The sequence below is a fragment of the Falco punctatus genome, assembly GCF_963210335.1.
Source record: "Falco punctatus genome assembly, chromosome: 9".
Taxonomy (NCBI): domain Eukaryota; kingdom Metazoa; phylum Chordata; class Aves; order Falconiformes; family Falconidae; genus Falco; species Falco punctatus.
This window is the reverse complement of record NC_137589.1, coordinates 30,014,874-30,042,790: the sequence shown is the minus strand read 5'-3', so window position 1 is coordinate 30,042,790 and position 27,917 is coordinate 30,014,874. Positions and strand designations below refer to the sequence as shown.

The 27,917-nt window shown below is 57.0% G+C and overlaps 1 protein-coding gene across 1 annotated transcript in view; it reads right to left on the bottom strand.

Annotated features, from left to right (window-relative positions):
* Nucleotides 1–17,397, bottom strand: part of TRIM8 (tripartite motif containing 8) — a 30,207-nt gene extending 12,810 nt beyond the window's left edge. Inside the window, exons 1-2 of the mRNA XM_080403466.1 lie at nucleotides 16,396–17,397; nucleotides 15,464–16,125 (exon numbers count right to left, since the gene is read on the bottom strand). Coding sequence (XP_080259592.1) covers nucleotides 15,464–16,033 — 570 coding nt within the window. The 5' untranslated portion in view covers nucleotides 16,034–16,125; nucleotides 16,396–17,397. The remainder of the gene's footprint in view (nucleotides 1–15,463; nucleotides 16,126–16,395) is intronic.
* Nucleotides 17,398–27,917: the final 10,520 nt, after the last annotated feature.

The following is a 27,917-nucleotide window of genomic DNA, read 5'->3' as shown; positions in this document are numbered from 1 at the left end:
CGCAGTTTTTCACACCTAAAAGATTGTGTAAGAAGTCCTGTCCCTTCTGCCTTCAGCATGCTCTGGCTTCTAGTTTCTTGAATGTTTCAATCAATTTACATGTATGTTTTGAGGGCCCTAACCCCCTTTTCTCCCTCTTCTGTCTCTCCTTTCATACATTTGCCCCTTCCCGACCACAGATCCAGCTGAAAAATTAAGCCAGTAAAAAAAAACCAGTCACTTTTCAGCTGCATCATCTGCTTGAAGTGGCTCTCACAAGTGCTCGGCCAGCTCCAGTGGTGGCAACCTGGGCAGAAATGGGAGATCGTTCAGTGCTGAAACTCAATCGAATCATAAAACTCTGCTCCTCACACAAGCCCTGTTGCTCTGATGTATCATCTGTGAGTGGCTCCTTCCATAACCCCCACAAAAAAACAAACAGGCTTTGGCAGCACCCCAATACTTCCTCGATCTGTTGTGGTCCCAGCCTCACCCACCTCTGTTGAATCCCAAGATCTTCCCAATTTGCTGTTATTTCAGGGTCCCTGGGCAATCATTCCCAAACCAGGGCTGGCAGGATGCTTTGCCTTCAAAAGCAGCCATGCTGCAAAGACCCACTCCCACTGCTGCCCCCATCTGCAGCCCCTGCAAAATTGAGAAACCCTCACTCAGTCTTCCAAATAAACATCTTGGATTCAAGATCCAGCTGGCCTGTGTGATCTCAGAGCTTTCTCCCTGCAGGGGTGAAACACAGCCAGCGGCTTCCACCCCTCCTCCCACTGCAGGCTGAGCTGCCTCTCCTCTGCCCAAAGACCTCTGCTCCGCACCCACCACGGCTCAGCCCAGAGCTCTGAACAACAGCCCCTTCAGCTTCCTACCTCTCTACTTTCTAATTTTTGCTCTGGAGGGAGCCTGGCCCAAGGATCTGGATGGATGAGCAGGTTTTGGGGGGGACCCAGATACCACCAAGGAGCAGAGCAGCCACTGAGATACCCACATGCACCCATGCGTCCCAGCCACGAGACCACTGGTAAGTGCAAACGTAACGACCTGCAGCCACGTGCCCATCAGCGTCTCATCTGGTGACCCAGAGATGAGGGATCCAGCTGCACAGGCGGCACAAAGCTCCTCTCCAGGCTCAGGCAGCAGTAGAAAGAAAAGCCTGCTTTGATTTAAAGGCCATGATTTTATTTTTTTTCCTTCCCAACTGATCTAGTTAAACTTCCAACCGCTCAAGGCTATTTTAATTTGTACTGGTAAGTTAAATCAACACAAACAAGGGCAGAACAGGTTTATATGCACCTCTATTACAGGCTTGCACCAACTAGAACACAGCTAGATTTCTCCAGGCAGCTTTTTTTTTTTTTTGTTCCCTAATAAAGATAAGGGGGGGACGTTTTCTGTGCACCTCCAACTGACAAATGGAGCCTGAAAGTGAGTTGGGAGTCAAAGCCTTGCAGAAAGTCAAGGTGACTTATGCGCCAATAGGCTGGATTCAAAGAGCTTTGCAAAAATGCAGATCAACTAACAAGATTTATAAAACCCGTTAGGGGCTTAGAGGCCGCTTAATTCTCAAAGGTGCCAAGGAAAGTGCCTGACTCACAGAGGGATGGATGAGGCTTACAGAGGTGGCTATCTCAACCTTGTGGTTGCTTCAAGAAAAGGGGACTCAATTTCTCTTAGAAACGAGGTTTTGACGTGCTATGTTTACTCTGAGCCTTGGCTCCTCCATCACTTACTTTAAAGAAACCAAGTCCTGCTGCTGCAGACAACAGTTACAAACATCTACCAAAAGCCACAGCAGAATCTGCTGCTTCAGCTTGCCAGCGCCAGACACCACCCAGAGGAGTATGAGACTCAACCAGATTCGGCACACAAGCTGCAAAAATAAAGAGAATGGGGGAAAGGAAAGAAAAAAAGAGGACTTTGCACTTCTGCAGCTCCCCAGTGCCCAGCGTTTCGCAGGCTGGAAGCAGCCTGTCAGCACCTGTGGGCAACCAAGGCAACATACAGTGAGCCTATCCACCCCTCAGCACCCAAGAGGGGACCGACCACAACCTGCTGAACGCGAGGACCCCTCAGCCGCCTCCCTGCTGGGTTTTCTCTCTCCTGGTTTTTTTTTTTTTGTTGTTTTTTTTTTTTTTTGCGAAGCGGCTGTTGAGAATCTGAAAGCCCGGATTATAATCTTTATGAATCCCATAGTTAGATTGCGCTGAACAGCAGCCCAGCAATACCAGATGTTCAAACAAAGCTGCCAACCGACAGCTGTCTGCAGCTTGCAGCGTGTTTTTACTTTAAAATGCAAAATGATACCAATCTATATTAAAAGAGAGACGTTCAGAGCCTTGCGATAGCAGCTGAAGCCGCGGATATTGCTCTTTCACGCAGGGTGTGGCGGCAGAAGGAAATATCTCAGAAACTACTGCTTAAGCTGCCCTCCCAGCCCCCCCAAATCCTGGCCCCTTTCCTAATGGGAAAGAGACTCACGTTACTGCCTGAGTGCCGTGAATGTACCAGTGCGTGTCCAAACAAGCCAGCAAAAAGAAAAATGCAGCATGAACAAACACCATCTAATGAAGGATGCCAGAACAAATCTGGGCGCTGCAGAGCCTGCACCTGGCTCTCAGAGGCGTGGGGAGGACGAAGCGACACACAGGGGGACTGAGGGAGCCTGTCCCAGAGCGGAGGGCGCAGCCCCTCCTGTACCTGTGACCAGACTGGGAGAGCAAAGGTCCCTTCTGGCAGCAGAACATCGCCAGTGGAAGTCAGGGATGGAGGGGCATCTTCCACAGCTCCAGCCCATCTACCCAGCATCCCGCCTTGGGCTGTCCCTCGTCCCTCTAAACCACACAGGGACACTCATGTGGTGCTGGCCTCACTGGGGAAACTCTGCTGGGGCCTCCTGAGACTCGGTACGCAGCAGGTTTTAGACTCGCATCGCTTTGTACCTTGATTTGTTAGGCTGGCTGGGACCAGGCACAAAGCCCTACACCCTGCAACCTTTTCCGCATGCCAGCAGCTGGGGAAGGTTGGAGCTGGAGCTCAGCCCCGCTCTCCATTCTTCCCCTGGAAATGCAAGCCACCTGCACCCACCGCATTTTGGGGGTGGCAAACCCTGAACACGCTGGGCACGGCACAGTACTTCTGGCTTGCAGGAATCGCACGAAGAGGGCTCTGACTTACTCAAACGTGACATCCCAAATTCCCCACCAGCCGCGATCACAGGAAATCTTTGGGACCGGTCCCAAGGCTGCCTCATTGTGCTCCGAGCAGCAACAGCATGAATGAATCATGCTCCTCAACGTGACACCCAGCTCCCAGCAACGTACTCGAGACCAAAATATTTACGTTGCAAACAAGTAAGAATAGGACCAGATCCCTTCCCCAGCCTGGTGACATAAAAAGGCCAACCTCGCCTCGCATCAAGCAAGTGGGTGGCGGGATGGTAAGAAAGCAGGAGCTAGAGACCAGCCCTGTGTCTCGTAGCTTGGCTCTGCCCAGCAATGCTGAACCAGAGCCCATCTCCACGGCCGCAGAACCCCTGCAGCGGTGAGCACCAAGACTACGATCCCCATGGTACCCCACTCCCGCCAGAGCTCAGCAGCCAGGTGACAGATGAAGGAGCATGCTGGGACTTGTAGTTTCCAGCCAGCCAGCTGCAAAACACAATCCGCCAGTAAACACATCTCGAATTAAAGAGATGCGAGGCCCCCAAGCTCCTGGCAAGGTGCCAGCCACGGCTTCTTGCTGGCAGGCGCTAGGCCAATTCCCATGTGTTGCATTAGCCCCTTCCCAAGGAGCAGCCAAGAGTCCGCACCCTGCAAACAACCTTGCAGCCAAGCTGCGCCTTGCCCTTGCTGAAGCAAGGTCTCTGCATGGGCAGCAAGATGCTCCCAGAGCTCAGGTGCAGCCCCGCGCCGCAGGAGATGTCAGCCCTGCTCCTGCCTTGCTGTGAGCCCCTCCGCTTCTGTGCCGCGGCACTGGGCCGCTGACTCCAGAGCAAGACCCTGCAGCTGGCACTGCCCAAGCTCCAGCTGCATAGAGCCCAACACTGCACCCCTGGAGGGGTCAAATAAAGATGTCACCGAAGCAGAGTCACAGGCAAGGAGCCACCAGCACAGTGCTTTCAGACAGAGCAGCACAAGCAGGCAAAGCTCCAGTGAACCACCACGCTGACAGGGCTGGGGGGCAACCACCTCCCCACAGCATCCCGACCAGATACGCAGCCCCCACCCCCAGGGGCTGCTGTTCTGTGCCCCAGCGAGGGCAGGACTGTATGTCACCCCCTGGGGAGCGTGGCACCCCTCTCCTTGCCTGCTCACCCTCCCCGCTGCGGAGGAAATTGCAGCGCCCGGCTAATGTCAGGAGGCATCACTTCACACAAAGGCCAGACTTCCTGGTGGGGAATGGGTGGGGGAGCGGGGAGGAAGGGGAAGAGGAGCCCGGGGCAAAGGCAAGCGGCATCTCCAGCTCCCTGCGTGTGTATGAGGGGCAGCGGCAGGAGATGGCACGGCCCCTTCTCCTTTAATCGCCCTTGCGCTCAGGAAAGAGGCAACATCCTACTTCCCAGCACCCTTCACAGGAGCCCCAGCGTGCTCCTGCCCTGCGGAGCTGCGAAGGAGCATGCACCCCTTTAAGGATGCACAGAAAAAAGGGACTAGAGTTTATTTCAGTTTGCTCCTGCAAATAAATCAATTCCGTCTTCTCCACCTCAGCTGGACTGTAGCTGCTGCTGACCAGGGGAAGCACGTTCCAGCTGAGCCTGGGGGGCGCAGCCCCCTGCCCAGCGCCCACCGCCACTTCTGTGATAAGCTTGAACACCACACACCCAAAATGAGCACAACGGCACACCCCACCTCACTGTCTCCTGGCCATGGGTGGCTAAACACTTGTGGCACCCATTAACTGGGCAATACAGGTAAAACCAACACCTTCAGGACAAAGTCACCTGCAGCCCTCATTTCCCATACTCCTCTCCCCAACGCACTCCTTGAAGCCGAGCGTCTTTACAACACGCAGCACGTCACAGTACCCACAGCACATCACGTACCCGCAGCACCGATGCGACCTCTTGCTTCAGCCTCTCCTCCCCTCCTCTGCCTCCCACGGCCCCAGCTCATCCCCCAGCAGCAGGGGCAGCTGGCAGCCAGCACTGGGCTGCGTTGCTTTTGTCTCCACCTCAGCTGCCCTCCCAAGGGCAGGAGCACTCTGGACCCGTTGCACCGGCACTGGTGAAGATGGGTTGGCCATAGGGGACCCGTGGGATCTGGTCGATGTTGACTGAGGGGGGGGGAGGGAATCACTGATGTTGTAGGGGGCAGCCCAGGAAGGTGGATTTTGGATGTGGGCACGAGGGAATTAACTGTAAAGGAGCAAACCCTGCTGCTTTCCTTCAGCGTGCTGACTTCTGCTCCTACGAGGAGGCCTGTCATTGGTTTTTAATCTCACCCAATTACTGGCCAGCCTTTGACATTATCGATCCAAGCCCCTGAAGTATCATTTATCTTCCAGGTTTGACTCGGCAATCGGAGCTCAACAGCTCAGACCCCAGCCAGGTCCATCCTTCCAGGGAGCCAGGGGATCTGCTCTGCTCAACCCTGGGCCTGCCAGTTCACACAAGCTGCGTTCGAGACTCGGTTTCCATGCCCAAATCCACACCAGATGCCCTCTCCCCACCTGGCACTTCATCTCCTGCCTCAGAAATCCAGCTCCTCAGGTCTCCAGCAGGGCCTTATGAAGCCCGGCAGCCCACACGCACTGCTTCCTCCTTTCAGTTTCATTATCCTCTTTTTTAAAGAGGATGCGGTGGAGGCACACCCAGAGCCGCACAGGGAGCGGAGGGGCAGCGTAGTGTGCAGGGTACGATCAGAGAAGCCATTTCTAGCTGTTACCGCGCTGCCATTTTCTAGAGAAGGACCGACAACAGCAGCTCCTCACCCCCTGGTGAGCTTGCACCCACAAAGGAACCTGGCTGATAGCTGGGTTCTGTGATAGCTTCTCCTTACCTGCCAGCTAGCACAACTGCACCTCGGGGCCAGCTGGTGATTTCTGCTCGACCTTTACAACGTTAGCACCTGCTCCCTCCACCGGGCCGAGTAAGAGGGGGACTCCACGGATGCAAAGCAGCCAGCAGGGCTGGGATTCAAAACACCTGGGATCGCCATCCCACGGATGGGACACACCTGGGATCCCTGCCCCACGGGTTCCCACTGCCCTGGTTTCCTTCACCTTCCACCCAAGCTGACAGACCCAGCCTCTGCCTTTTGGGAAGCACAAGGTTCTCCTCAAATGTCTGTGTCTACAGTTACTGGTGCAGCGCGTGCATGGAGCCAGTCTTTTTGGATGCCTCCTGTCTCTCCTCTGCTCCTGCAAAGCTGGGCCTTGCATTTTTGGAAGGAGGAACATTTTCAGAGGAAGGCTCCAGCAGGCAGTTTTAACCTGTAAAGGAAGGTTTAGCTTGTCACCTCGGTATTGTTTTGCAGATTGCCGCAAAAGCGCTGTGATAAATGGAGGCTAGTACCATGTGTGTTCCCAGATCACAGAGGTAGCCAGGAGCCAGCCTTGGAGAGGACCAGAGGAGAAAGTACCTGGGTGGGGGCAGCTAGCAGGGTCTGTGTTCCGCAAGGTACCACCACCAGCAAAGAAAGCCTGAGTCTTCAGGATTGCTTCCTCACTGTGCCATGGAATTCCCAGCTCCCTAGCAGGTTCCCCCCCCCCCCCCTTCTGTTTATCTCTACTTTAGGGTAACATCTTGACTTCCCTACCCAGATTTTAGGTTGTTGCAGAGATTAAACTGACCTTTTTCTCCCGTGGTAAGTAGAATGCTACAATATCCTTGGCTGGAGGACAAGTTGTGGTTTTACATGCTGAGCTCACACTGTCAGGAGATGCGTTTGGCAAGGGGTGGTCTCCGCACAACACACAAGGCGTTATTTCCAGTCTCCTGCTTGGATGCCCTGTCGTGCAGGATGCCAGCAGGCAGAGGCAGGGAAATAAACCCAAAACGTGCTCACATTCCCTTGCAGGGGGCAGATCCCATTCCCTACAACCAAACCACCCCTGACCCAAACAGGGCTCATGGGCCTCAGCCACCCAGCCACAACAGTGCAGCTGTGGCAGGAGAGCTGCAGTAATTCCCTCCCGGATCCCGCCACCCCCATCGCTAAGGGGGCTAGCACAATACCCGAGGGAAGGGGGAGCGTGGACCAACCCACCCCCCATCCCCAAAGGGTCTGCGAGGGGGACAGAGACCTCGCAGTGCATTTATTCCGCTCCATCCATTTGAAAGGCACGCTTCAAGGGGCTTTCTGCCATCAGAGGCGGGTGCACCAGGACAGGAGGAGAACAAAGGGAGGCACCGGCACCCCCAGCCCTTTGTCTGAGCGCAGAGGAGTTCACCTGCAGGGAAAACCAGCTTCCACTGCAGAGCCAGCAGCTCCACATGGATTCGGATGGGGAGAGGGATACAGCCCCCTGCTAGCAAGAGGATAATGAGCAGAAGGTCGCAGTCGCGTTACCCTCTCTCCCCTTGCCACAGACACAATCCCGTTACAGCACACACCAACCCCCCCCCCAACCCCCCCCGACTTCCCAACAACAACCGCAACCAGCAATAAAAACCATTGCCACGAAAATATCAACCTGCCCCCCAGCACGATCGATTCGTGCCTGCGTGTGGCCAGGCACCAAACCCCGGAGCTCGGCTCCACCGACCAGAATCGACTGGGAAGGAAGGGGGTGGGAGACTAGTTTCCAGGGGATGGGGTTTTAAAGGCACACAATAACTGGCTGAAATTAGGGTTTAGATTAAGCTGTTGTGCAGCGAGGGAAAACTGCCTCCATTAGGACACAAGGATTTTCCTTTCCTTTCTCCAAAGCTCCAGCTCCAGGATGAAGCTTCCAGGTCACCCAAGCAAGGGAGAGGACTGGGTGATACCGAGCAAATGGGGAAACCCACACAGGGAGAGATGGGTGGAGGGAGGAAAGGGCAGATCAGCCCTCCCTGAGCCCCAGATCGCACAGTCGGCTAGTCTGACAACGTTTACTCATATTTCAGAGAGACACAGCCATCCGGAACGTCACTCCCTGCCAACTGCCTCATCTGGAGCCATCCACAGCTCAGCTCTTCCCAGCCCACTCCAGAGACGCCCCCCCCCCCCGAGCATCCACACACCAAGGAATTGAGAAAGGCCAGGCAGAGGGAAGAGAAGAAACAGAGAAATTAAACTGATTCCTGTTCAATTTTATTTTTTTTTTCAAACCGTTCTGGTATATCGTTCCAGCAAATGGATGATTTTGAGTGCATGTTAGGTAGATGGCACCAATGCAGAGTGGCAGGGTGCTGCTCTGAGCCGGGAACTTTGCTCATGTTACCATCACAAGTGAGTCACAAGACACAAAAGGGGTAAACCATGATCCCCTGGTGAGAACGGGCCAAAACTGTCCTTATCAGAAAGGATTTGTGACTGGGAGCCTCTTCCTCAAGTTCATCTGGGGGACATATGTAAAAACTCTTGCGTGCATCCAGAGTCTCACGCCTGTAAATAACTGTCCCTCCCTCCATACTTGGGACCAGGCATCTTTTCCTCCCGTTCCAAAGCATGCTGGCTGTAGCTCTCCTGGGTAAAGGAGGGGTGACTACCTCGATCAGTGCTTCTTCCACGGAGGAAAGAGAAGGGCAGGACATCCTTGGTCCTGCACATTCCACACCTCCCCAGTGGTCTTCCAGCATCTGCCCCATCTTCTCTACCAGCAAATGGAGGTTTGTTGCAGAAAACTGGCTGCCACTGCACTGCAAGCAAGCTCAGCAGCTCCAACTCCTCCGAGCCATCCCCCTTACTCCAAACAAACCAGCATCTCCTGCACCTACAAGCTGCTGATAAAAGCACAGAGTTGACAGTCGCCAGAACCTAGCCCAGCTCTATAGCTTTTTTTTTGTTTGTTTTATTTTAAAGAAAAAAAGCCAGGCCAGACCAGATTCTGCCCCGGAGCCTGCGTGGCAAACCAGAATCTGGCTCCAAGTGTTTATTTATAAATCCTTACATACATGTACATTTGAATTCTGACAGAATTAATTCTGGCATCCAGCTAATTCAAAGCATTCCTCCCCCATCACACTACTGTTGCAGGCCAGCCCAGCACAGAAGCTGATTATAAAATGCTGCACTAGCCAGGCATTTCTGCAAAGGCTTGTGCTATTGAGCATTCAGTCTTTCCTTGCTTGGCTATTTCATTGTTTCGGTGTCGATCCCTCCTCTCTTGCCCTGTGTTTCCTGGTTACTTTTGTCCCTGCTCTGGAAGCACTGCTGCTCTCAGCCCCATTTCAGCGTCAGATTGGAAAAAAAACCCCAAAACAATTACACGAAATTAAAGAGAAGAAAAGAAGAAATTACCACAGTGTACCAAGATTTCCAGTAAACAGATAGGTAACAAGCAAAAAATAGGCCAATATGCTGCAAGGCAAGCTGCAGACAGATCTGGGGACAGAAAACCCACTGCCTCCCTCCAAAGCACAGCTAAGAAACCCCTGTGTGGTCACACGCTGTCCTCTGGAGCAGAGAGGAGAGAGGTCAGGGCAGCTAGCACTGTAAGAGCCTCTTTATTCTTGGGCAGTTGCATGAATCTGATCACTTGTGCCCTTTGTGAGATATGGAAATCTGCCTTCTCCTCCCACCCCCTTCACCAGTTCCTCCTTCTGCTTCCCCCCCTCCCCACTCAGATGGGGACCAGAGGCAAAGACCAGTGCAGCAAAGAGGCTGTGGACCCCACCTCCGGCAGGACCAGGCTTAGCCAAGCACACAGGAGAGCCCGAGGACAGCGCTTTTTTGATGGAGCGAAGGGAGGGGAGGAAAAGGGAATGATGGTTCCGGGACTCGCACATTCCTCGAAGGGCTCAGCCAGGTTCCCACATGCGAGGCACAAGACTGAGGGGTAGAGGAAAGTCCAGGGTGTCACACTGCAGCCCATGTCTTTCCTATTTCTCGCTCTCCACCATGCTCGTGGGCTCGAGGAGAGCAGCGTGCTGCACACCTCCATGCCAGCAGTCACATAACGCTTACATAAATATCACAGGTTGGATTTAGACTGCACAAGGGCCTGGGCTAAGTTTACTATGCCCTCACCACCAGTCAAAGCTGGGCTTGTACCTCCTGGTTCACAGACCAGACCAGGACACCCCCAATCTCAAGGGCTCATTCAAAGCCACTGCCAAGCAAGGTCTTCAAGGCAGAAAGCTCTCTGGCATGGGTGGGCAAGGCTGTGCCTAGACATCCCCACCTGCAAAGTGCAGCCAACCCCTATATAGTGCAGGAGTAAGTCTGAGTTACAATTTGTCACTGTTCCTTGCAAAGCAGCTCAAGGTCCTCAGATGACCCTCTCTTTCCCTCTCCTTCCACCTCCCTCTTCACCAGCACCCATCCACATAGCACTGTGCCCCATGGAAAAAGAACATTTTCCGCTGCAGCCCCCCATCCTACTCCTTTTCTTTACCAAAGCTGTCCCCTCCATGAAAGCCTCCTCCCTCCCACCTAAACCCACCAGGCTGCCTCCCAGCATCCTCCATCTCTGCTGTCACTTCTCAGATTCACTCTACACAGAAGACTTGCAGCTGCAGGTCTAAAGCAAGCAGCCACTGGCAACTTGATGGGCTAAGGGTGAGGAAAATGCTCAAGCTTAGCAGGAAGGCAGCGGGGAGAAGCCCTTAATCCAAACCCCAGGGAGGCAGGAGACTCTCTCAGTTCAGTCAAAGATCTGGGACCGCCAAGATACCCACTGCCATTTGGCCAGCAAACACAGATGGGTTTGCAGCAGGGTGGCTCAGCCCCACCGAGACTTCTCTAGGGCAGAGCACAGGCTGCTATCAGTTGAACTGAAAACGCCTGCTGCCCCTGACAACACCATGCAGCAAACCTGACAGATCGATGGTGGTGAATGGCATGGAGCTAGAAAGCAAGGCTAGGTGCGTGCTGGGACTTCTGTGACTGCCCAAGGCCCAAGAAGTCATTACACATCACGGCAGCTTGACCAACTGACAGCATCCCAGGGCACAATGATCAGTCACATTTAGGAGCCTAGCGCTGGACTCGTGAGACCTCCAGGCAGTAACCAGGGCACTGGCGAAGCCGGGGAGGGAGAGACCTGGGTTAGGCTGACCTAACCCCTGGGTTGGGTTGGCAGTTCAGCTCTGGGGTGCTGGTGGAGGCTCAGATGGAGGGCGCAGGGAGAACTGGCACATCTCCAGCTTCATAGGACCTAGAGCAAGAGCTGTCTGGGGACCAGGTATGTTCAGAAAGCACGATAGGAAATGCCTGCCAAGCACCAACCCACACCATCTACAGTCACAAGAGCTAAATTAACGCTCGAGCACTTGGGCATTTGCACTCACAATGCCTCCAGTGAGCTGCGTGCTGCACTCCTCATAAACAAGTCATCTGGAAAATAAGTAAGCCTGTAAAAATCCAGTCTATCACAAGTTACCAAACCAGTTTCAGAGTAAAACAACCTACAGCAGCTTACGCTGGAAGCCTGACAGTGGAGCTGACCCCAGCCTCCCCACCAGTGAGGCTCCCTAGGTCCCAGCAAAACGTCCCTGGCACAGATGACAGCATGGGGATGCAACATGGGACTAGTTTCAAACAAGAAGGTGTCTCTGGTGTCAGGGCCACCTAGCAAAGAAAAACTGGTGGCATTTTCCCTCTAGAGACCTTAGAAGCAATCAGCTGGGGCAGGCAGGAAAAGCGCACAGGCCATCTCTGCACTGGGGCTGGTGGCCAACAACGGCAAAGGACCAGAGGTTCTGGTATAGACTTGGGATTCATCTGTCCCTGTGACCCTACCAAGAGCTCACCTCACCTCTTTCCCATACTTTAGAAAGGACCTGAGCTGGCCCTTACCTGGGGTGCTGCCAAGAAAGCAAGCCCAAAGCCACCGAGGAGCATATGGACTCAGCAGCCCAGTCCCTCTATCCCCATGGATTTGCCGAATGGGCAGTGCTCCACAGTGCTGGGCAGGAGGATCCCCAACGTTCTCCCACAGGTCTCCGTGCCACAACGTGCTTTCTCCCTCTTCATGTTCAAAACCATCAGAGAACTTCAGAATGTGGAGGGATTTGCTCCCAGTTTCCCAAAGATGCACTGCAAGCTAGGTCAGAGGGAAATCTATCTCTGTCCCCTGAAACAAAACGGAAGCAGGAGCAGAGCCTCTGCCCAAGCCCTTTTCCACTGGTGGCACCTCCAGCTGTGGACAGGCAGCTGGGACCATCCCCAAACAAGCTCTGATGGGCCTGGCCTCCATATCACACAAAAATGGGACAAAAATGGTAATACCCCACACGTGAGTCCCTTTCTTTGGCTGCTGCCTTCTCATCCGCGTTCCAATCCCAATAATGTACTTTTCCCCTTTTTGGACTAAAAAAAAAAAAAAAGTGCAACACATCAGCCTCATGCTGGAGCAACTTTCTTTTTCAACCTTGGAAGCAGGTTCCCCCATGCAGGGGAGACAGCAGGCTCCCCCATGCAGGCAGGAGGCACGTGGCTGGGGCAGCAAAGATGGAAGAAAAAGTGTTTCATTTTGAGACCTTGACACAAACAAAATGACAAGAAGAAAAAAAAAAAGAAAAAAAAAGAGGCTGGGTTGCTGGCTTTTTTTTTTTCCTCTCCTCTTTAAGCACTACAAAAACAGGAAACAAAGGAGAAAACATCTCACAGGGGGGAAGGGGAGGTAAGCGCTTTATACGCCCACGAAAGAAAGATTAACCACATATTTTATTTACAGTTTGTATTACGGTTGCACCATGAAGTTCAACCAATTCTGAGCCAGGGCTCTGTGGGTTTGTGCAGCACCTAATGCTGAGCGGTCCCCTTCCCCCAAACCCATGGAGTGTGTGCCTCCACTTTGAGCCAGCCCTCCACAGACACCTTCTTTCCTCCTGCAGACACCTGCCTCCAGCCTCTTTTGCCCAGCACTAGCTCTCCTGCCCTAATTGCCAGCTTACAGCCGAGAAGCACTGGTGCTGTCCCCAAGGAGTTTTGAGCCCCTTTTCCCCTTCAAACTGGACCATAACTGGGGCCAAGATGCCCGTCGCCGTGGGCTGGCAGCAGAGCCAGAGTAATAAATGCTAAAAAAAAAGGTGAGTTTATGGGGAGGGTGTTTGGAGACTGCCATCGGTCCTCCGGGCTATGGGGGCCACCCCTGCCACCCCGGGTTGATACCGCACACTCACACCAAGTCCCCTGTGCTAAGGACAGGGCTCCGAGCCTCCAAACTTTGACTCATTTCTCAATTAACGGCTTCCCGAAGGCGAGCCACACATGGAACAAACCTCTCACAACGGGGCCTCCCCCGGACCTCCCAAGCCCAGCGTTACTCATCCGCCCCCCGGTCCCAGCCCTCCTTTCCCGGGATGCTCTAAGAGCGGCTCATGCCGCGGGGTGAGCAAGCAGCCAGGAATCCCAGGCCTGGCTCCCGCAGGCGGGAAGCGTCACCAGCTGAGAGCACGCACCCTAATTCGGGAGCCGACATGGCCGCCTTCCTCGCCGGCTGGCAAGGAGTGGCTTTCAGCCAGAGACCTGGCCAAGGCCATGCAGAGAGCATCAGCAACCTGCCGGGAATTTTTCCCAGCAGCTCTTCCCTACTCCAGTCGCTTCATGGAGGAAACGCTTCAACTACAGGGCGTGGGGGGAATCCTTCGGGTCCGTTGTCCCCTACCTTCGGGCTGTCCTCCATTGCCCCAATCTCTGAGCACCCACCCGAGCCACGCACCCAGCGCGGGGGGGGGGGAAGAGACAAGCTTATCACCGAAGAGAAAGGAAATTAAGATAACGTGGCGATGGAGGTACCGAGGGATTTGGCCAAGGTCACGAAATAATTCTGCAGCTCTACAATGCAGCTGTCCGACACCTTCGGTGTCTGGCCGCATATCCTAAAATTTCAAGCCAGGGCCAAAATCCAGCCTAGCTGGTGGCAGCTTTTTGCCAGGTCATTAGCAGCGTGCATCCGCAAGGAACAGCGAACATCCAGCCATAACAACGGCAGCAACAACAACAAAAAAACCATGCAGCAAGAGCGGGAACACATGAGATCAAAGTGTCCTGGAAAAGGACCTGGAAAAATAGTTTTGGTCCCTGGCTAAGGGTCCCAGGAAACACACAAACGAGCCCCGTCCCCAGCCCCACACAGCCCTCATGGGGTGGCTCCCCACCCTGGCAGAGGGAGACCAAAATGATTCCCTATAAATAGAAGCAGAAAAACGCTTCTCCAAAAGCCTGGCTGGGTCTTTCCCCTTTCAGTGCATGTGGCGGAGCTGCTGGCACCTCCACAGAGCTCTCTGGTTTTCCCCAAAAAAACCTGGAGAGGAAAATAACCTTCCTGTGAGCTCAGGCTGGCTCCCCTCTACATAGGACTGCCCCCCCCCCCCCCCCCGGCCTGGCCATCCAATTGGAAAGTAATTATACTGCAATTTTTATTTATGACTTTTTTTTTATTGCTAAATGGTGACTCATTTTGGCAACATTAAAATACACAGGAAATCATCCCTATTTTACAGTAATCACCATTCAATTCATTGTTAAATATTTATTCGGCGGACAAGCGCCGGGGCTCTTTAGAAGAGTCGGAGGGGAGCGGAGGGGCAGCCCTGGGGCCGGGGGGGGGTGGGGGGGTGGGGGGGTGTCACAGCAGGGCTGCCCACAGGGCTGTTAAATGCCCACCACAAACTTCAGGGTGGGGAGCCAGGGGTGAAAGCTGCTGCCAGATGGCCTGGCCACTAGCAAAATACACACTCCCTTTCCCTCGAACCCAGCGCTATGCCCCATGCTGCTTCAGGGAAGGGGGGCAGCCCCGTGCCCCCTGCTAGGAACCCCATTCTTTGGCCAGACCCCAAGCCCAAATCCCTGCCAGCAAGAAGCCGCGGGTCCCTGAGACGAAGCTCTTCCATCGCCGGGGGGAGGGGGGGGGAAGGGGACGGCCCTGGCGGGAGGTGGTGGGAAGAGCCAGCAGTTTGACATTCACGGGCCTTACAATAGCTGGGGTGCGCGTCCGTGCTGCCCCGTCCCCCCCGGGGAGCCCAGTTTCGGGGTGACTCGCCCCGAGATGCGGGCAGCTCCTCCGCCTCACCCCGAACAGCAGCAACCGGGGAGACAACCCCTCCAAACCCTGCTGGCCCAGCACCTCGACCCTTCCCCGTCCAGCTCTGAGCCGAGCAGCCACAGGCCCTACAGCCGAACGGCTCCAAAGGCCCCCCCTTCCCCAGGGAGCCCCCCCGGGCTCCGTCACCGCTCGGCTGGGGAGGCCGCCCAACATGTCTGCCGCGGGGGACCGGGCGCAGGAGCAGAGCACCGGGGTGGCTTGTGCCTTGGCCCAGGCACACACAGGCCTTTGGGGAACAAACATGGCAGGGGAAGGGGCGGCTGGGTGAAGAGGTGCCCCCCCCACCACCGCTCCCACCCCGAGCCGCACAAACCCCCATCCCCACGACGGTCTGACTTACCCTGATCTCATTGCGGCGAATCTCCACGTCGCAGACCGAGTGTCCCTGGTGGGCCCCGCTGTAGTAGCAGCAGAACTGGCAGACGGCCACCTGCTCGGCCTCGCAGTGGTACAGGCGGTAGGCGTTGTGCTGGGGGCAGCTCCAGGCCCGCACGTCGTCCGCCTCCACCAGGAGATGGCCGCGGGCGGTGGAGGGCTGCTGCAGGTGGGTCTGCACATGGGACTGGCAACACGGGGCCTCGCACCTCAAACAGATCTTCTGGGCCGGCAGCGGCGGGCCCCGGCGGCAAAAGACGCAGTGCAAGACGGAGGGGGGCTTCTCCAAGTTAAGGGAGTTGAACTTCTCCACGATGTTGGTGAGCTTCAGGTTCTTCTCCAGGTTGGGCTTCTGGTTGTAGGCCTGGTTGCACTCTGGGCACCGCACCAAGCCCGACTCCTTGGCCCACGCCTCCCCGATGCAGCCCCGGCAGAAGTTGTGCTTGCAGGGCAGCTGGACCGGCTCCACGAAGACGTGCAGGCAAATGGGGCAGATGAGCTCCTCTTCGAAGCAGTTCTTCCAATTCTCGGCCATCTCTGCCGGCAGCCGCTGGCGACGCTTCCCCCCCCCCCGCTCGGCTCGGTCGCTCAGTGCGGTCTAGGGGCGGGCGCCGGGGTCTGTCCGCCCTGCAACGGCAAAGCGGGGGGTGAGCGGCCGGGCTCCCCCGCCCCGCACGACGGAACAAAAACGGCAGCGGGTTCCAAACCGGGGGACAGAATCGGGCACGGCGCAGCACTCGAGGAATCGCCAGCCAGAAACCCCGGTGGCCCCGGGGTTGTCTTTAAAAAAGCGACGCGAACGGTTAAACCACCCGACGCGACACCGCAGGGCGCGCAGCCCCCGCCACCCCCAGGAGCCCTTTTTCTTTTTACCCCAGAAGGTGAATCGAAACTTACCAAAGGTTGAAAAAAATCCATACAAAATCCAGCAGCAGAGTCCAAGCTCCATATAAAGCTCCTAAATTTAGCGCTCCGGATCAGATTTTTCCTTTCTTAGGTTTGCAACTGACATTCAATATTTTAAAGGGACTTTTGTCCCCCACAAGCCCGGCTAACAGCTGAGAGCACCGACTCGCTCGGGTTTGTTGTTTTTTTTTTGTTTTTTTTTTTTATCTTCCCTGTATTTCTCCTCCCTCTCCCCCTGATGGGAGTTGGGAATCAGTCTTTTAAAGGAAACAGATCAAAGGGTTAAGATCCAAAATGGGAAAAGGAGGAAGATTAAAAAAAAATATATATATAATAATAATAGCGACGATGACGATGGCGAAAACCCGAATTCTCTCCGTGGCCCCCGAGATTTGCTTCTAACGCGGTGGAGCAGCAGAGAAAAAAAGGAAGGGGGGGTGAAGCCAAGACGGGGGGGGGGGGGGGGGGGGGTAGGGAAAAAAAAAAGAAAAAAAAAAAGGAAAAAAAACCCTCTCGCCTGCTTCGAGATTGCGAGGTCTTGAATGGGAGAGCTCGGTCATTCAGAGCAAACCCCAGCCCAGCTCAGCCCTCCCAGCCTCGTCCAACGCTCCCGGAGAGGGATGGGAGAGAGGATGGGCTTTGCCGAGGGGGGGCTCTGAACCCCGCGGACCCCAAATCAACCTGCTCTGACTTCCCACTGGGGGCTGGGGGAAAAACGGCGCGTCCGGGGCGGGGGGGTCCGACCTAGCCCGGTCTCATGGCCGGCCGGGGGGACGCAGCCCCCCGCGACGGCAACAATGCGATGGAGCCGGGGGCGGCGGAGGTGCCCGAGCACCCTCCGGGGCGCTCCCCGCTCCGGGCCCGCCGGGAAGGGGCGAGGCGGCGGCGGCAGCCGGGAGGAGCCGACCGAAGCGTGCGGTTCCGGGAGAGCCGAGTCAGCTCTCAGCCATTTTGAGCTGCCCTGCTGGAGACCGGAGACGCGTTAAAAATAAAATAAATTAAAAAATAAAATAAAATTTAAAAAGGTATTAAAAAAAAAAGTCACCGGAACAAAACCGCTCCCGCCGCCTCCCCCGCCCGCGCGGCGGGGCTCTGCGGAGGGGCTGCGGCTGCGGGGCCGAGCCGAGCCGTCCCGTCCCGGCGGGGCCGCTCAGCACAGCCCCCCGAGCCTGCCCCCGCCGCCGCCGCCTCCAGCCATCTTGGGGTCGCCCTGGGCGCCGCCCGCCCGCCGGAGCCCCACGCCCCGGCCTTCCTCCCGCCGCCCTCGGGGAGGCGGCCGCGGCCCGGGGGGGTGGGTGACGAGGAACGGGGGAGGGGGGGCGTGGATCCCCGCAGCGGATCTCCTGGGGGAGGAGGGGGCGGCGCCTCGGAGGCGGCCGGGCTCAGCCCCGGCGCGGGGGGCCGGGGCGGCGGCGGGGGGCGGGCGGGGCGGCCATGGGGGCGGCGGCCGCGGGGGATATATCGACCGAGGGGGAGGGGGCGGGCGCGCCCCGCCCCGGCGCGCCGAGGGGCCGCCCCGCTCGGGAGCCGGTGGGGCTGGGGGGAGCGGAGGCGCCGGAGCCGGTGGATCCCGCCGGGCGCTGCCGCTGCCGCCTCGGAGCTGCCTGGCGCTGCGCTGCGCTGCGGCGGGACCGGCCCCGCCCCCCGCGCCCCTCCCCGCCCGCGACGGCGTCGCCTTAAAGGGGGCACGGCCGGCGGTGGGGCCCACGCGGTGCGCGGCGCTGCTCAGCCCTCGGCCCGCGCCATGGCCGCCCCTGCTGCCGCAGCCCAGCCGCCGCGGAGCCCAGGCTTGTCCCCAGCCGGGATGTCCCTGCCGTGCCGCTGTGCCTGGCCGCCAGCACATCCCCACCGCAGGGCTGCTCAGGGTGCCATTCCATAGAAGGGGCCCATCTGCCCTGGAACCAGCTCACATCTGGGCCACAGCTGACCCTGGGGACCAGAAGTGCCCTCTGGAGCCTACTTTGCCCTCTCGCCCCGCGGCTGGGCTGTTACCTTGCAGGGGACCGCCTGGGCTGTGTCCCCCCGGTGCAGGGCAGCCGTTTGTCCCACGGGGTCTGTCAGACACGGCCAGCCCCGGTGCCTCTCACCGGGCACAGGGCACAGGGGTGTCCCTGTCAGCAGCTCTGCCACCAAATGTGTCCTCAGCTGTTCCACGGGATGCTGTATATCCAATCCCTGCCAAATGTGCCGGACCACTGGGAATAAAGCACGTTGCTGGTGTAAATCCATTTCCCACCGGCGAGGGGGTCGCAAATGGCTTCAAAGCTGAGCATTTAGACCAAAAAAAGCTCAGGGCGCGCAGTCAGGGGGCAAAGGCTCAGACATGGCTTCAGAAGCTGGCCCCAGCCTTGCCTCTGGGTGAGGCTCGCTGATGGCCGCTCGCAGCCGGCAGGGATTTAGCAGGAATTCCCCAACTGCAGCCTCAAAGCCACAGACCGAGCCATCCAGAGATGCCACCCAGTAGCATCCATTACAGCACCCAGTAGTCCCAGTGCCAGGGCCACCAGAAGCAGCTGGCTGCCTGCTTAGAGGGATGAGCATCCTACAGCACATGCAGAGTGAGGGTGATCCAGGTCCTTCCAGACTTCCCTTTGCAGAAACCCTGTGTGCACAGTGGGTCCTGCCAAGAGACACGCTGGTAAGGAGACAGTGATGGGTACCGGCTATCTTCAGGTTGGTTTGGATTTGGGATCCCCCACCCCATTTCCCTGCCTCCACAGTTCCCCTCTCACTTCATGCTTTGGTGGGACATTGGAGAACACTTCTACCTACTGCCTGCATTGTGCTCTGCACAACCCGGGCCTGAAATGCGGCCCCAGGGCAAATAATAACAAACAATGTGATGGGGCTGCAGCCGGTGTGCGGTGCCCAGGGTGGCTCAGGACACCTTGCTTGCCTCTGCTTTCTGGGTGAGGCCCCCACAGCCTCTTTGCCATAATAAAACCTAGTTCTGGGTTTGGCTGGGCGATCCCTGCCTGCATGGGAAAGCCCACAGCCAGGCCACCGTGGGACTGGGGCTCACCCTGTATCACGCCCTGACCACCCCCCTCCATCCCCGCACACCCAGTCCACAGCTTCTGGGGCTTGAGCGCCAATTCCTGCAAAGGGAGTGGTTTGCCATGTAGTTTCTCTGCCCAGCCTTGAAGCCCACAAGCTGTACATCTCCTCCAGGGTTTTACAGGCTGTCCGGCAGCCTGGACCGGCGGAGGCTGGGCAGGGCAGTGCGGGATGCGTCAGAGCTGCTGTCGGCCGGCTGAGCCCGTGCGGAGGCAAACCGCTCCTCAAAAAGTCAGTGCAAAACTATTTGTGACTCTCAGTTCTTTATAAACACAGGCAGTATAGAGCAGCCCCCCTGTGACAGCCACCGTCCCCACCCTGGGCAGGGCACAGCCCTCCTGCAGGGGCTGCTGGGGGCCCCCCATGCCCTCTGCTGTGGGTGACCTGGGGAAGCTGGCTGGTGTTTAGCAGGATTTAAAAGTGGAAGGTGGAGGGATGGGACTGAGCCAAGCTGAAAGATGCGTCCTGCTCTCTGCTGAGAAACCTGCTGCCTCAGGACAGGCACTGGCCCTGCTGTCATCACACGCTGGTCTGGATGATGCCATCTCCCTGCCCAGCCTGGAGGAACCCCCTGGGCAAGGGAAGCCCCTGCCAAAGCCAGGCTGGGCATCACAGCCCTTCTGCAGCCAGCAGGAGCTACCTGGGGGGGCTGTAGACAGGACCCTGTTGCCCACACAGCTCCCAGATGCCCTCCTGCCAGTGCTGGGTGTCTGACGGACACTGGCAGGAGCAAGCTGCAGTAAGCCTGCCTGCGCATTGGGCTCCCCTTCATCAGGATCCAGCCCCATGGGGGTGTCCCAGCTCGCACCAAGGGGCCACAGAGGCAGTTTTTAGCGGAGTCCTGGCACACAAACCTCAACAGCCCCGAAGCCCTGGTTTTCCCAGTCGCTGCCGGACCGTTGATACCCTTTGCCACTAGCCTCACTTCAAAAGCCCCTAGCCCTGCCCTGGAGAGATCACCACCCCCACCAGACTCCCTGGCAAAGTATCAGCATCTCTGCTGAGGCCCCCATTAGCACCAACTGGGCTGCACGTTCCCATGCGTGAAGGGCCACCAGAGCATTGCCCCACGCCCTGCAGAGCCCAGATGCGTGCACACTTGTCACCAGGGTCTGGCATTGAAGTGGTATTGCGTAGCACAGAGGGACCTCGTCCCCGGGGAGCAGGGAAGTGTCGGCTGGTCCACAGAACCGAGGTGCCTTCATCACTGCAGGCAGGGGACAAGCGGGGCCGTGCCTGGCAGCTGGCACCAAGGACCTGCCTCTGCTCTCCCAGGCAGACTCGAGTGATGTTTAACCAGCCCGCAGACACACAGAACCTCTGTTTGCTGTGTAGGGCTGTGGATCCCACTGAGCTGATGGGAGAGGGAAAGTGTTCACACAGATTTACAGAGCGGTTGGCTGTTAAAGTGACAGCTTCCCTGCCTGCCACTACCCCGTCCCTGGTCCCTGAGACACTCCTGGGTGCTGTGGCACCCAGCCCCGCACCTTCCCCAGAAGCCTTGAGACCTCCAGAAATAATACAAAACGATGTGCTGCTTGGGTCGTTCATAACTCAGTTAACCAGCCAGAGAGAAGCCACCACTGCCCTTCTGTCCCCCTTCCGTGTAAGCCCAGTGAGGTGGCTTAGCGTGATGGCCAAAGCTCCCTCCACCGCGCTTCATGTGACTAATGCATTGAAGGCCTTTGCTGATGTTTTAGGACTGCGTTTAAGGATACTACAGGGTGGCAGTAGCCTGGTTTGCAGCACTAAATCTGTCTGCTTGTGGACATCCCCTGGTCTTGACTGGGGTGGGGGAGAAGGGAAACCACCCCACGGAGGAGGCACGACACAGAGGTCCCCACGGCCAGTTGCCTCCTGACCCAGCCCAGGGCACACCGCCAACATGCACTGCTTGTGTCCAGCCGTCCCACACACGTCCCTGCTGCAGTGTCACACTTGTCCATCCCACACTGTCACCTGCCTGCTCTGGCATCCTCGCAGCCCAGTACCTGTTGGGGGAAGGTGCACATGTGCGTGCATGGGGAAACCTCCCATCCTCTACGATTACCAACAAGGGACTGGGAGCCAGGTGTGCAGCCTGGTCTCCACAGCACACAAAGCAAGTTCCCTGCCCCAAGCACCCAAGCAGTGGAATCCAGCAACACTGGATCCAGTCACTGTCCAGTTCTGGGCTCCCCAGTTCAAGAGAGACAGGGAACTACTGGAGAGGGTCCAGCAGAGAGCTACAAAGATGGCTGGAGGACCGGGTGAGCATCTCCATTATGCGGACAGGCTGAGCGAGCTGGGCCTGTGTAGCCTGGAGAAGACTGAGGGAATCTTATCCATGCCTACAAATACCTTTAAAGACAAGTGTCAAGAGGATGGGGCCAGGCTCTTCTCAGTGGTACTCAGTGACAGGACAAGGGGCAACGGGCACAAACTGCAGCACAGGAAGTTCCAGCTGAATATGAGGAAGAACTTCTGTACCTTGAGGGTGACAGAGCACTGGGACAGGCTGTGGAGTCTCCTCTGGAGATGTTCAAAACCCACCTGGACGTGACTCTCTGCGACGTGCTGTAGGTGAACTTGCTTTAGGAGGGGGCTGGAGTAGGTGATCTCTGGAGGTCCCTTCCAACCCCAACCATTCCGATTCTGTGACACCCACGTCCCACACTGGCAGCTGGGAACAGGGCTGCGATGGTGTGCTGGATGCATAGGTGGTGATGCCCTTGTTGGCCCCTTGGGACAGCTTTGCCCTTGTGCAATGGATGCACAACTGGGGTGCCTCCTCAGGCAAAAATTCTGGGCCTTCTCCCTTCCTCCGCAAACCTAAAGCATGGGGCAAAGCAGATATTGAGAACTGGCCAAGGGGGACTGCATGGGGGGGGGGGGTGATGGAGGGGAGCTCCGCTTTGGCCCAGGGCAAACCCAGGGTGGAATGACCCAATCTTGAGTTTGAGTGGCCAAATCCAGAGTCGCACAGCTAGCCATGGAGCGGGGGTGATGCTACAGGGATCGCTGCCTTGGCTGGCCTCGGGGTGCAGGTGGGTGCCAGCGAGCGTGGCAGTGGGTCCGGCAGCTGCAGGGCTGGAGCCCGGGGAGCCGGGAAGGGGCTGGTGCGGTTCCCTGCCTAGTGGGGTTTCTTTCTATGCAAATGCCTGGGAGCAGCTGCCCTGCCGGCGTGACTCATTTCCTGCTCTTGTGTCACATTCTGGTCAAGCCAGTTTGGCAAACGCTTTCTTCTCTCCCTCCCCGGCTTCTCCTCCTTCTTTCCCCCACTGCTGAGGGCTGGGATGTGTATTCACTCAGCCCCTGGCAGGATGAGGCAGGATTTTCAGGAAACTGCGTCAAAGCCACAAAACCTCCATATATATATATATATATATATATATATATATACACACACCAAAAAACCTCCAACCAAACAAAAACCCCAGCACAATTTACTTTTTTTCTTTTTTTTCTGAGCACGAGGGAGACTGGTGGCCAGACGGGCTCCTCCACTCTTCCCCCGCTGGGGCAGCTGCTTCCCCTGAGATGGGATGGGACTCCGCAGAAAAGCTGTAAAAGTTTGCTGGGCAGCCGAGGGGGAAGCTTGGTCTTATTTTACCCTCTGCTGCCAGTGGGAGAGGTGTTGCTGGAGCCGGGCTTTAACAGGGAACGGATGGTGTGAGCATCTGGGGGAGCCACCAGCCCTGGGGTTCACCTGGCATCTCATATTCTTTTGGCAACATTCTGGGGCAGCCTCGCTGCTGCACCCTGAAAAATGAACTGGCTAGGGTGAAACTCATTTGTCTTAGCGGGACTGGGAAGGGATGGTAGCCAACACCAGCAGACCCCGGTGTGGTGGGCCTCCCACCATCGGTTGGGGCAGGGGAAGGTGGTGCCAGGAGCAAACCCTCCAGCTGCTCCCAGGGCCCCACCCCGGCTGGTGCTGCCCTAAGCCCAGGCTGTGCTGCAGGTAGAAAAGTCACTTTTTGAGGCATTTCCCAGCTGGTCTGTGTTGTAGCCTCAAGGCCAGGATTTACAGCTTCTTGGGTGGCCATGCAAACCCTCCTGCCCCAAGGCTATTGCTTTGCTGTTCCTCTGTCCTCTTGCTTGCTGCTCCTCTGTCCCCCCGGGTGCAGGGTCCCGCACGCACACGCACCCCTCACTGCCCGCAAGGCCAGGGCAGAAAGCAGCAGCCCCTTGCCCTGAGCCTGTGGCCACTGATGACCCCACTTCTCCCTCTGCGCCAGCCCTTTCCCCTGTGCATCCAGCTCTGGCACAGCATCCCGCACCCACCGTAGCTGGGCATCTCCCTGGGGGAAAGACAGCGCAGCCGGCACTGCCAGCCCGGCGACACACTTGGGCACACAAAGCTGCCAGCCCTAGATCTGTTGGTAGGAGGCTGAGGATGGGAGCAGGGTGTGATCCCACCACCTCCATTCCCACTCCCAGTTCAGTTCAGCTGCCCTCCCACCAGAAGGCCCCTGTGGTCCCTGCCCGGGGCCAAGGTGTAACCTTCGCAATCTTCACTCTGGAGCAATTTCTCAGCTGCCTGCTTCCTCTTCCGCATGCTCCCAGCAATTAAAGCTGGCTGCAGCCAAATGACCCAGTGCCACATGCATGCTAAAAAGCCCCCTGCCAGGCAGCTACCGAGCTTTCCTTTGAAAGGCAAAGCATCCGCCGCTGCCGTGCCCTCTGTGACCCCCAAACCCACAGCCCCCAAGCTCAGCAGCACCGCTGAACCCCGGCTCGGTGCAGTCAGGGGAAACTGAGGCAGGGGCTCACTCCAGAGCTGCAACCTGCGCACCCACCACTCCCGGGGCTCTCCTTCCTCTCCAAAAGCCTAAAGGTCTGTTTGCCCACAGCAAAGGGAAGAACATGAGGGTATTGGTGTAAATTGGGTCAAGGAAACATTGCTAGTAAACTGTCACTCCTGGTTGTGTAATGGGAACAATTACGGCTTGAGGTCTTGTTAAGACATCAGGAAGGAAAACACATCTGTCTGGGGGTAGGCGGAGTGTGATGGCAATTGAAAAACGAGGGTCCTGTTGACAGAAGGATGAAGCTGCCTTCACTTCAGAGGTGTTCCCAATCCCATCCTGGTGGGTCTGAAGCCTGGGGCTTGGATTGGCTCCTGTGCAGGGGGACGCAGGGAATGGGTTCCCAGCTCTTCCTGTGCTCTGCTTCTTCCCCCAGGCACCAGGGCACCAGGGACTCAAAGCAGCCAGTTTTAACCCTTCTGAAATCCCTGGTCCCTGATCCACCCTCCTGAGCTCAGCACTTGGCGCCCAGTGTTCCCCCACAGCCCACCCCTGGGGTCCGATGGGGACCCGTGGGTGGCAGGACCAGTGCTGGGCTCTGCCAGGCAAGCCTGGGAGAAGTGCCTGAGCTCTTCCCACCTGTGCAGCTGCTGGTGGCCCTCCTGTCCCCAGGGTCTGCCAGGCTTCCCTCGCTGCCCACCACCTCGTGCTGCCCACTGCACTGCTGGGCAGCAAACACCTCTCTGCCCATCCCTCCCTGCTGCCGGGGTGGCCTTGAGCCCACCGGGCAGGTCCCTCCCAGGGTCTCCAGAGGGATGCTCAGGCACTGCTGGAGATCACCCAGAGCCTGGCCAAAATAAACCCAGGGCTCCCCGTGAGCAAAACCCCAGGGTGCTGCCAAATGTGGGGTGGGGGCCCCCTCCATGGGTGCTGGGCTCCTGGCGTGCCACCGAGGGGCCGGGACAGCCAGCAGCCAGAGTTAGCCTTTAACCGCTCAAAATGTGGCACGGAGGGAGGGGAAATTCTTGAGGCTTCTATTAACAAAAGAAGAGTCATACTTTACGTTCAGTCCCACTTACGGCTTATGAATGATTCTGCATCTTTTAATAAATGGTTAATCAAGTGTTAGAGTCCAAACAAGTTGATGGGTTGCTTATTACCACATTCTATAACCTTTTATGAATGCCTTCTGTCGATGTACTTATAAACATCCATACCACGTACTTCTCGTGTCTTGACATGTTGGTCACATCTGTTCAAAGTTTATTAACTCTTGAGCTGCTCACTAAGGGCAGCCGGCAGGGATACCCCTGGTTGTCTGCGTTCATCTGTGTGGCTCAGAAGGCACACCTGCGGGGGAGGCACCGGCCAAGGGGCGAGCGGTGCATCCCCCTTCGTCCCAAAGAGGTTCGAAGCCAGTGGGATGCAGCAGCATCCAAAATAAGTCAGCAGCAGGGTGCTGCTCTCACGACTGGGGTTTTTTTGCCACCAGGACAAACAGCCAAGGGAAGTCGGTGGCAGATTCTTCCTCTCTTGAAGTCATCAAGTTGAGACAGGACGTCGTCCCGGACTGCCCGCTTCAATCAAAACCACAAGTTACTGGGCTCAACGTGAGAGGAGTTGGGTGAAATTCTCTGGCCTGCGAACACGGGAGGTCTAACGGGATGATTTAATGGGCTCTTCTGGCCTGGAAAACCACGGAAACATCTTTGGCTGTCACTGTTCATGTGCAGCCGAAACCCCCCTCGCATCACGTTGCGAATAATGAAATGAAACTCTCAATAAGCTGAATAATCAGAAAACAATTTTCCAATAAAAGCGTCCCCTGAAATCTCCTTTTAAGGCAAGGACTGGGATTCCCACCGCCGAGTGTGTTCCTGACGCCTCGCGTTATTGTTCAGCGCCTGCACCGGGGCAGGCAGGCTGCCACCCCCCCCACCCCCCCACCCCCCGTGCCCTCGGGGATGCTCCCCGTGATGCAGCCCAGCCAGCCCCCCTGCTTCTGAGCCCTTTTTGCCTTTATTTTCCCCCTTCTGCTGGATGCTTTGGATAATTTTCCTGCTCAAAAAGCAAGCAGGGAGTACAAGGTGCCACAGCCCCACGTTCGCCCCAGTGTTTTTCACAGCCTGAGAAGGGATTTGTGCATTGAGCAGACGGGGACGGTCCCAGTCCAGCGGGAATCTGGGTCTCCCCACTCGACTTGGCTTTGGACACTCCTGGAGATTTTTTTAATACCTAACAGTGCTTTTCCCTTTGCTCCCTGCCCCCCAGCCCCTCTGGAGCAGGTACCCTACCGGCACAGAGCAGCCTGACTCGCTGCCCTCCGGTGGGTTATTTGTGGCTGGAGTGTGGAAGGTCTGAAATGTGAGTGATGGAAAAGGGCATTAAAAATACTTTTCCCCTTGGAAAAACAAAACCAAACCCGAAGTACAGTTTTTTGGAAAGCTGCTGGGGCAATGGCTGCTGCCTGAAACGCCGCTGCTGCCAGCGCATGCCTGCAGCAGGTGACCAGTGCGGGGACCAAGGGAACAGAGCCCACACCAGCCATGCTACCGTAGCCTGTCTCCTGCACTGCTTCAATTAGCGCGAGCGATGAGGTGTCGGGGAAAGGTAAGGCCATTTTTTTCTCCCATGCAAACTCTGCCTGACAGCGGGAACAGGTGCTCTGAAAGCTGTTTGGAGAAGACAGAGCTTCTGGGCGTGCTGTGGGCTCCTCGGCAGGGAGCTGGGGCATGCAGGGGGCTCCCCTACAGCGCTTCTTCCACCTCTGCCAGGGCCCGGATGCCTGTGTGGGCGGCGAGGCTGTGGTTTGCAGTGGGGTGAGGATGCTTGCTGGCTCCCCGCTATCCCTGGAGCTTGGCCATGGGGCTGGGGGGGCTTGTCCTGTGCAGGGGAGGAGAGGCAGCAGGGCCTGGACCAGCCTGGCTGCTTTGGGCCCCCCTCTAGTTACGGCTTGACCATGGGGCCCTCAGGAGCACGGGGCATTAATGTGTCAGGCCCTGTGCACTGGGCTGTGCTGGAAGCCTTCTCCCTGCACTGAGGTGTGCTGCTGCAGCCAGCTGTGCCATCAACACTGGCTGGGCAAAACAGCAAACAGGAGAGAAAGGAGGGGAAAAGAAGGAGAAAAGAAAAATCTAAAGGGACCTGGTGTGCCAGTCCCCCAGGAGCCCACGTTTCTGGGTGCTGCATGACACATCCTTGTGGTCCAGATGGGCTGAAGCATGGAGAACCCCTCCCTTGCATGAATACACCATCCCACCATAGGCTGGGGAACATGCCATGGGCTGGGGGACACGCCGTGGGACGGGACATGCTGCAGAGGTGATGCTATTGGAGGGTGTTTGGGGGTCAGGACCATCCCTGGGTGCCCAAGTCCAGCACAACCAGCAGCCATGTCATCTCTGCCCTGGGTGGGCAGGGAGCACTGTGGAAGCCGGAGCCCCTGGCTGTGGGGGCTGCCTCCTTGTCCCACCTGTGGGGACCCCTCTCACCTTCCCCTCCTGCCCTGCAGGTACACCCTCTTCCCCATCAATGTTCCCAGGTGCCGCCATTCACTTTTCAGATGGGAAATGAGCCCCAGCCCTCCCTCCACACTCCAAAAAACCTCCAAAACCAAGCGAGGAGAGAAATAAACAAACAAATCCCTTCCCTCTCCTGGCTTGGCATCTGCTTGCAGCCCTTCCATTATTAATTAGAGAAGCTTCCGGCATTATTAGCAACAAACCG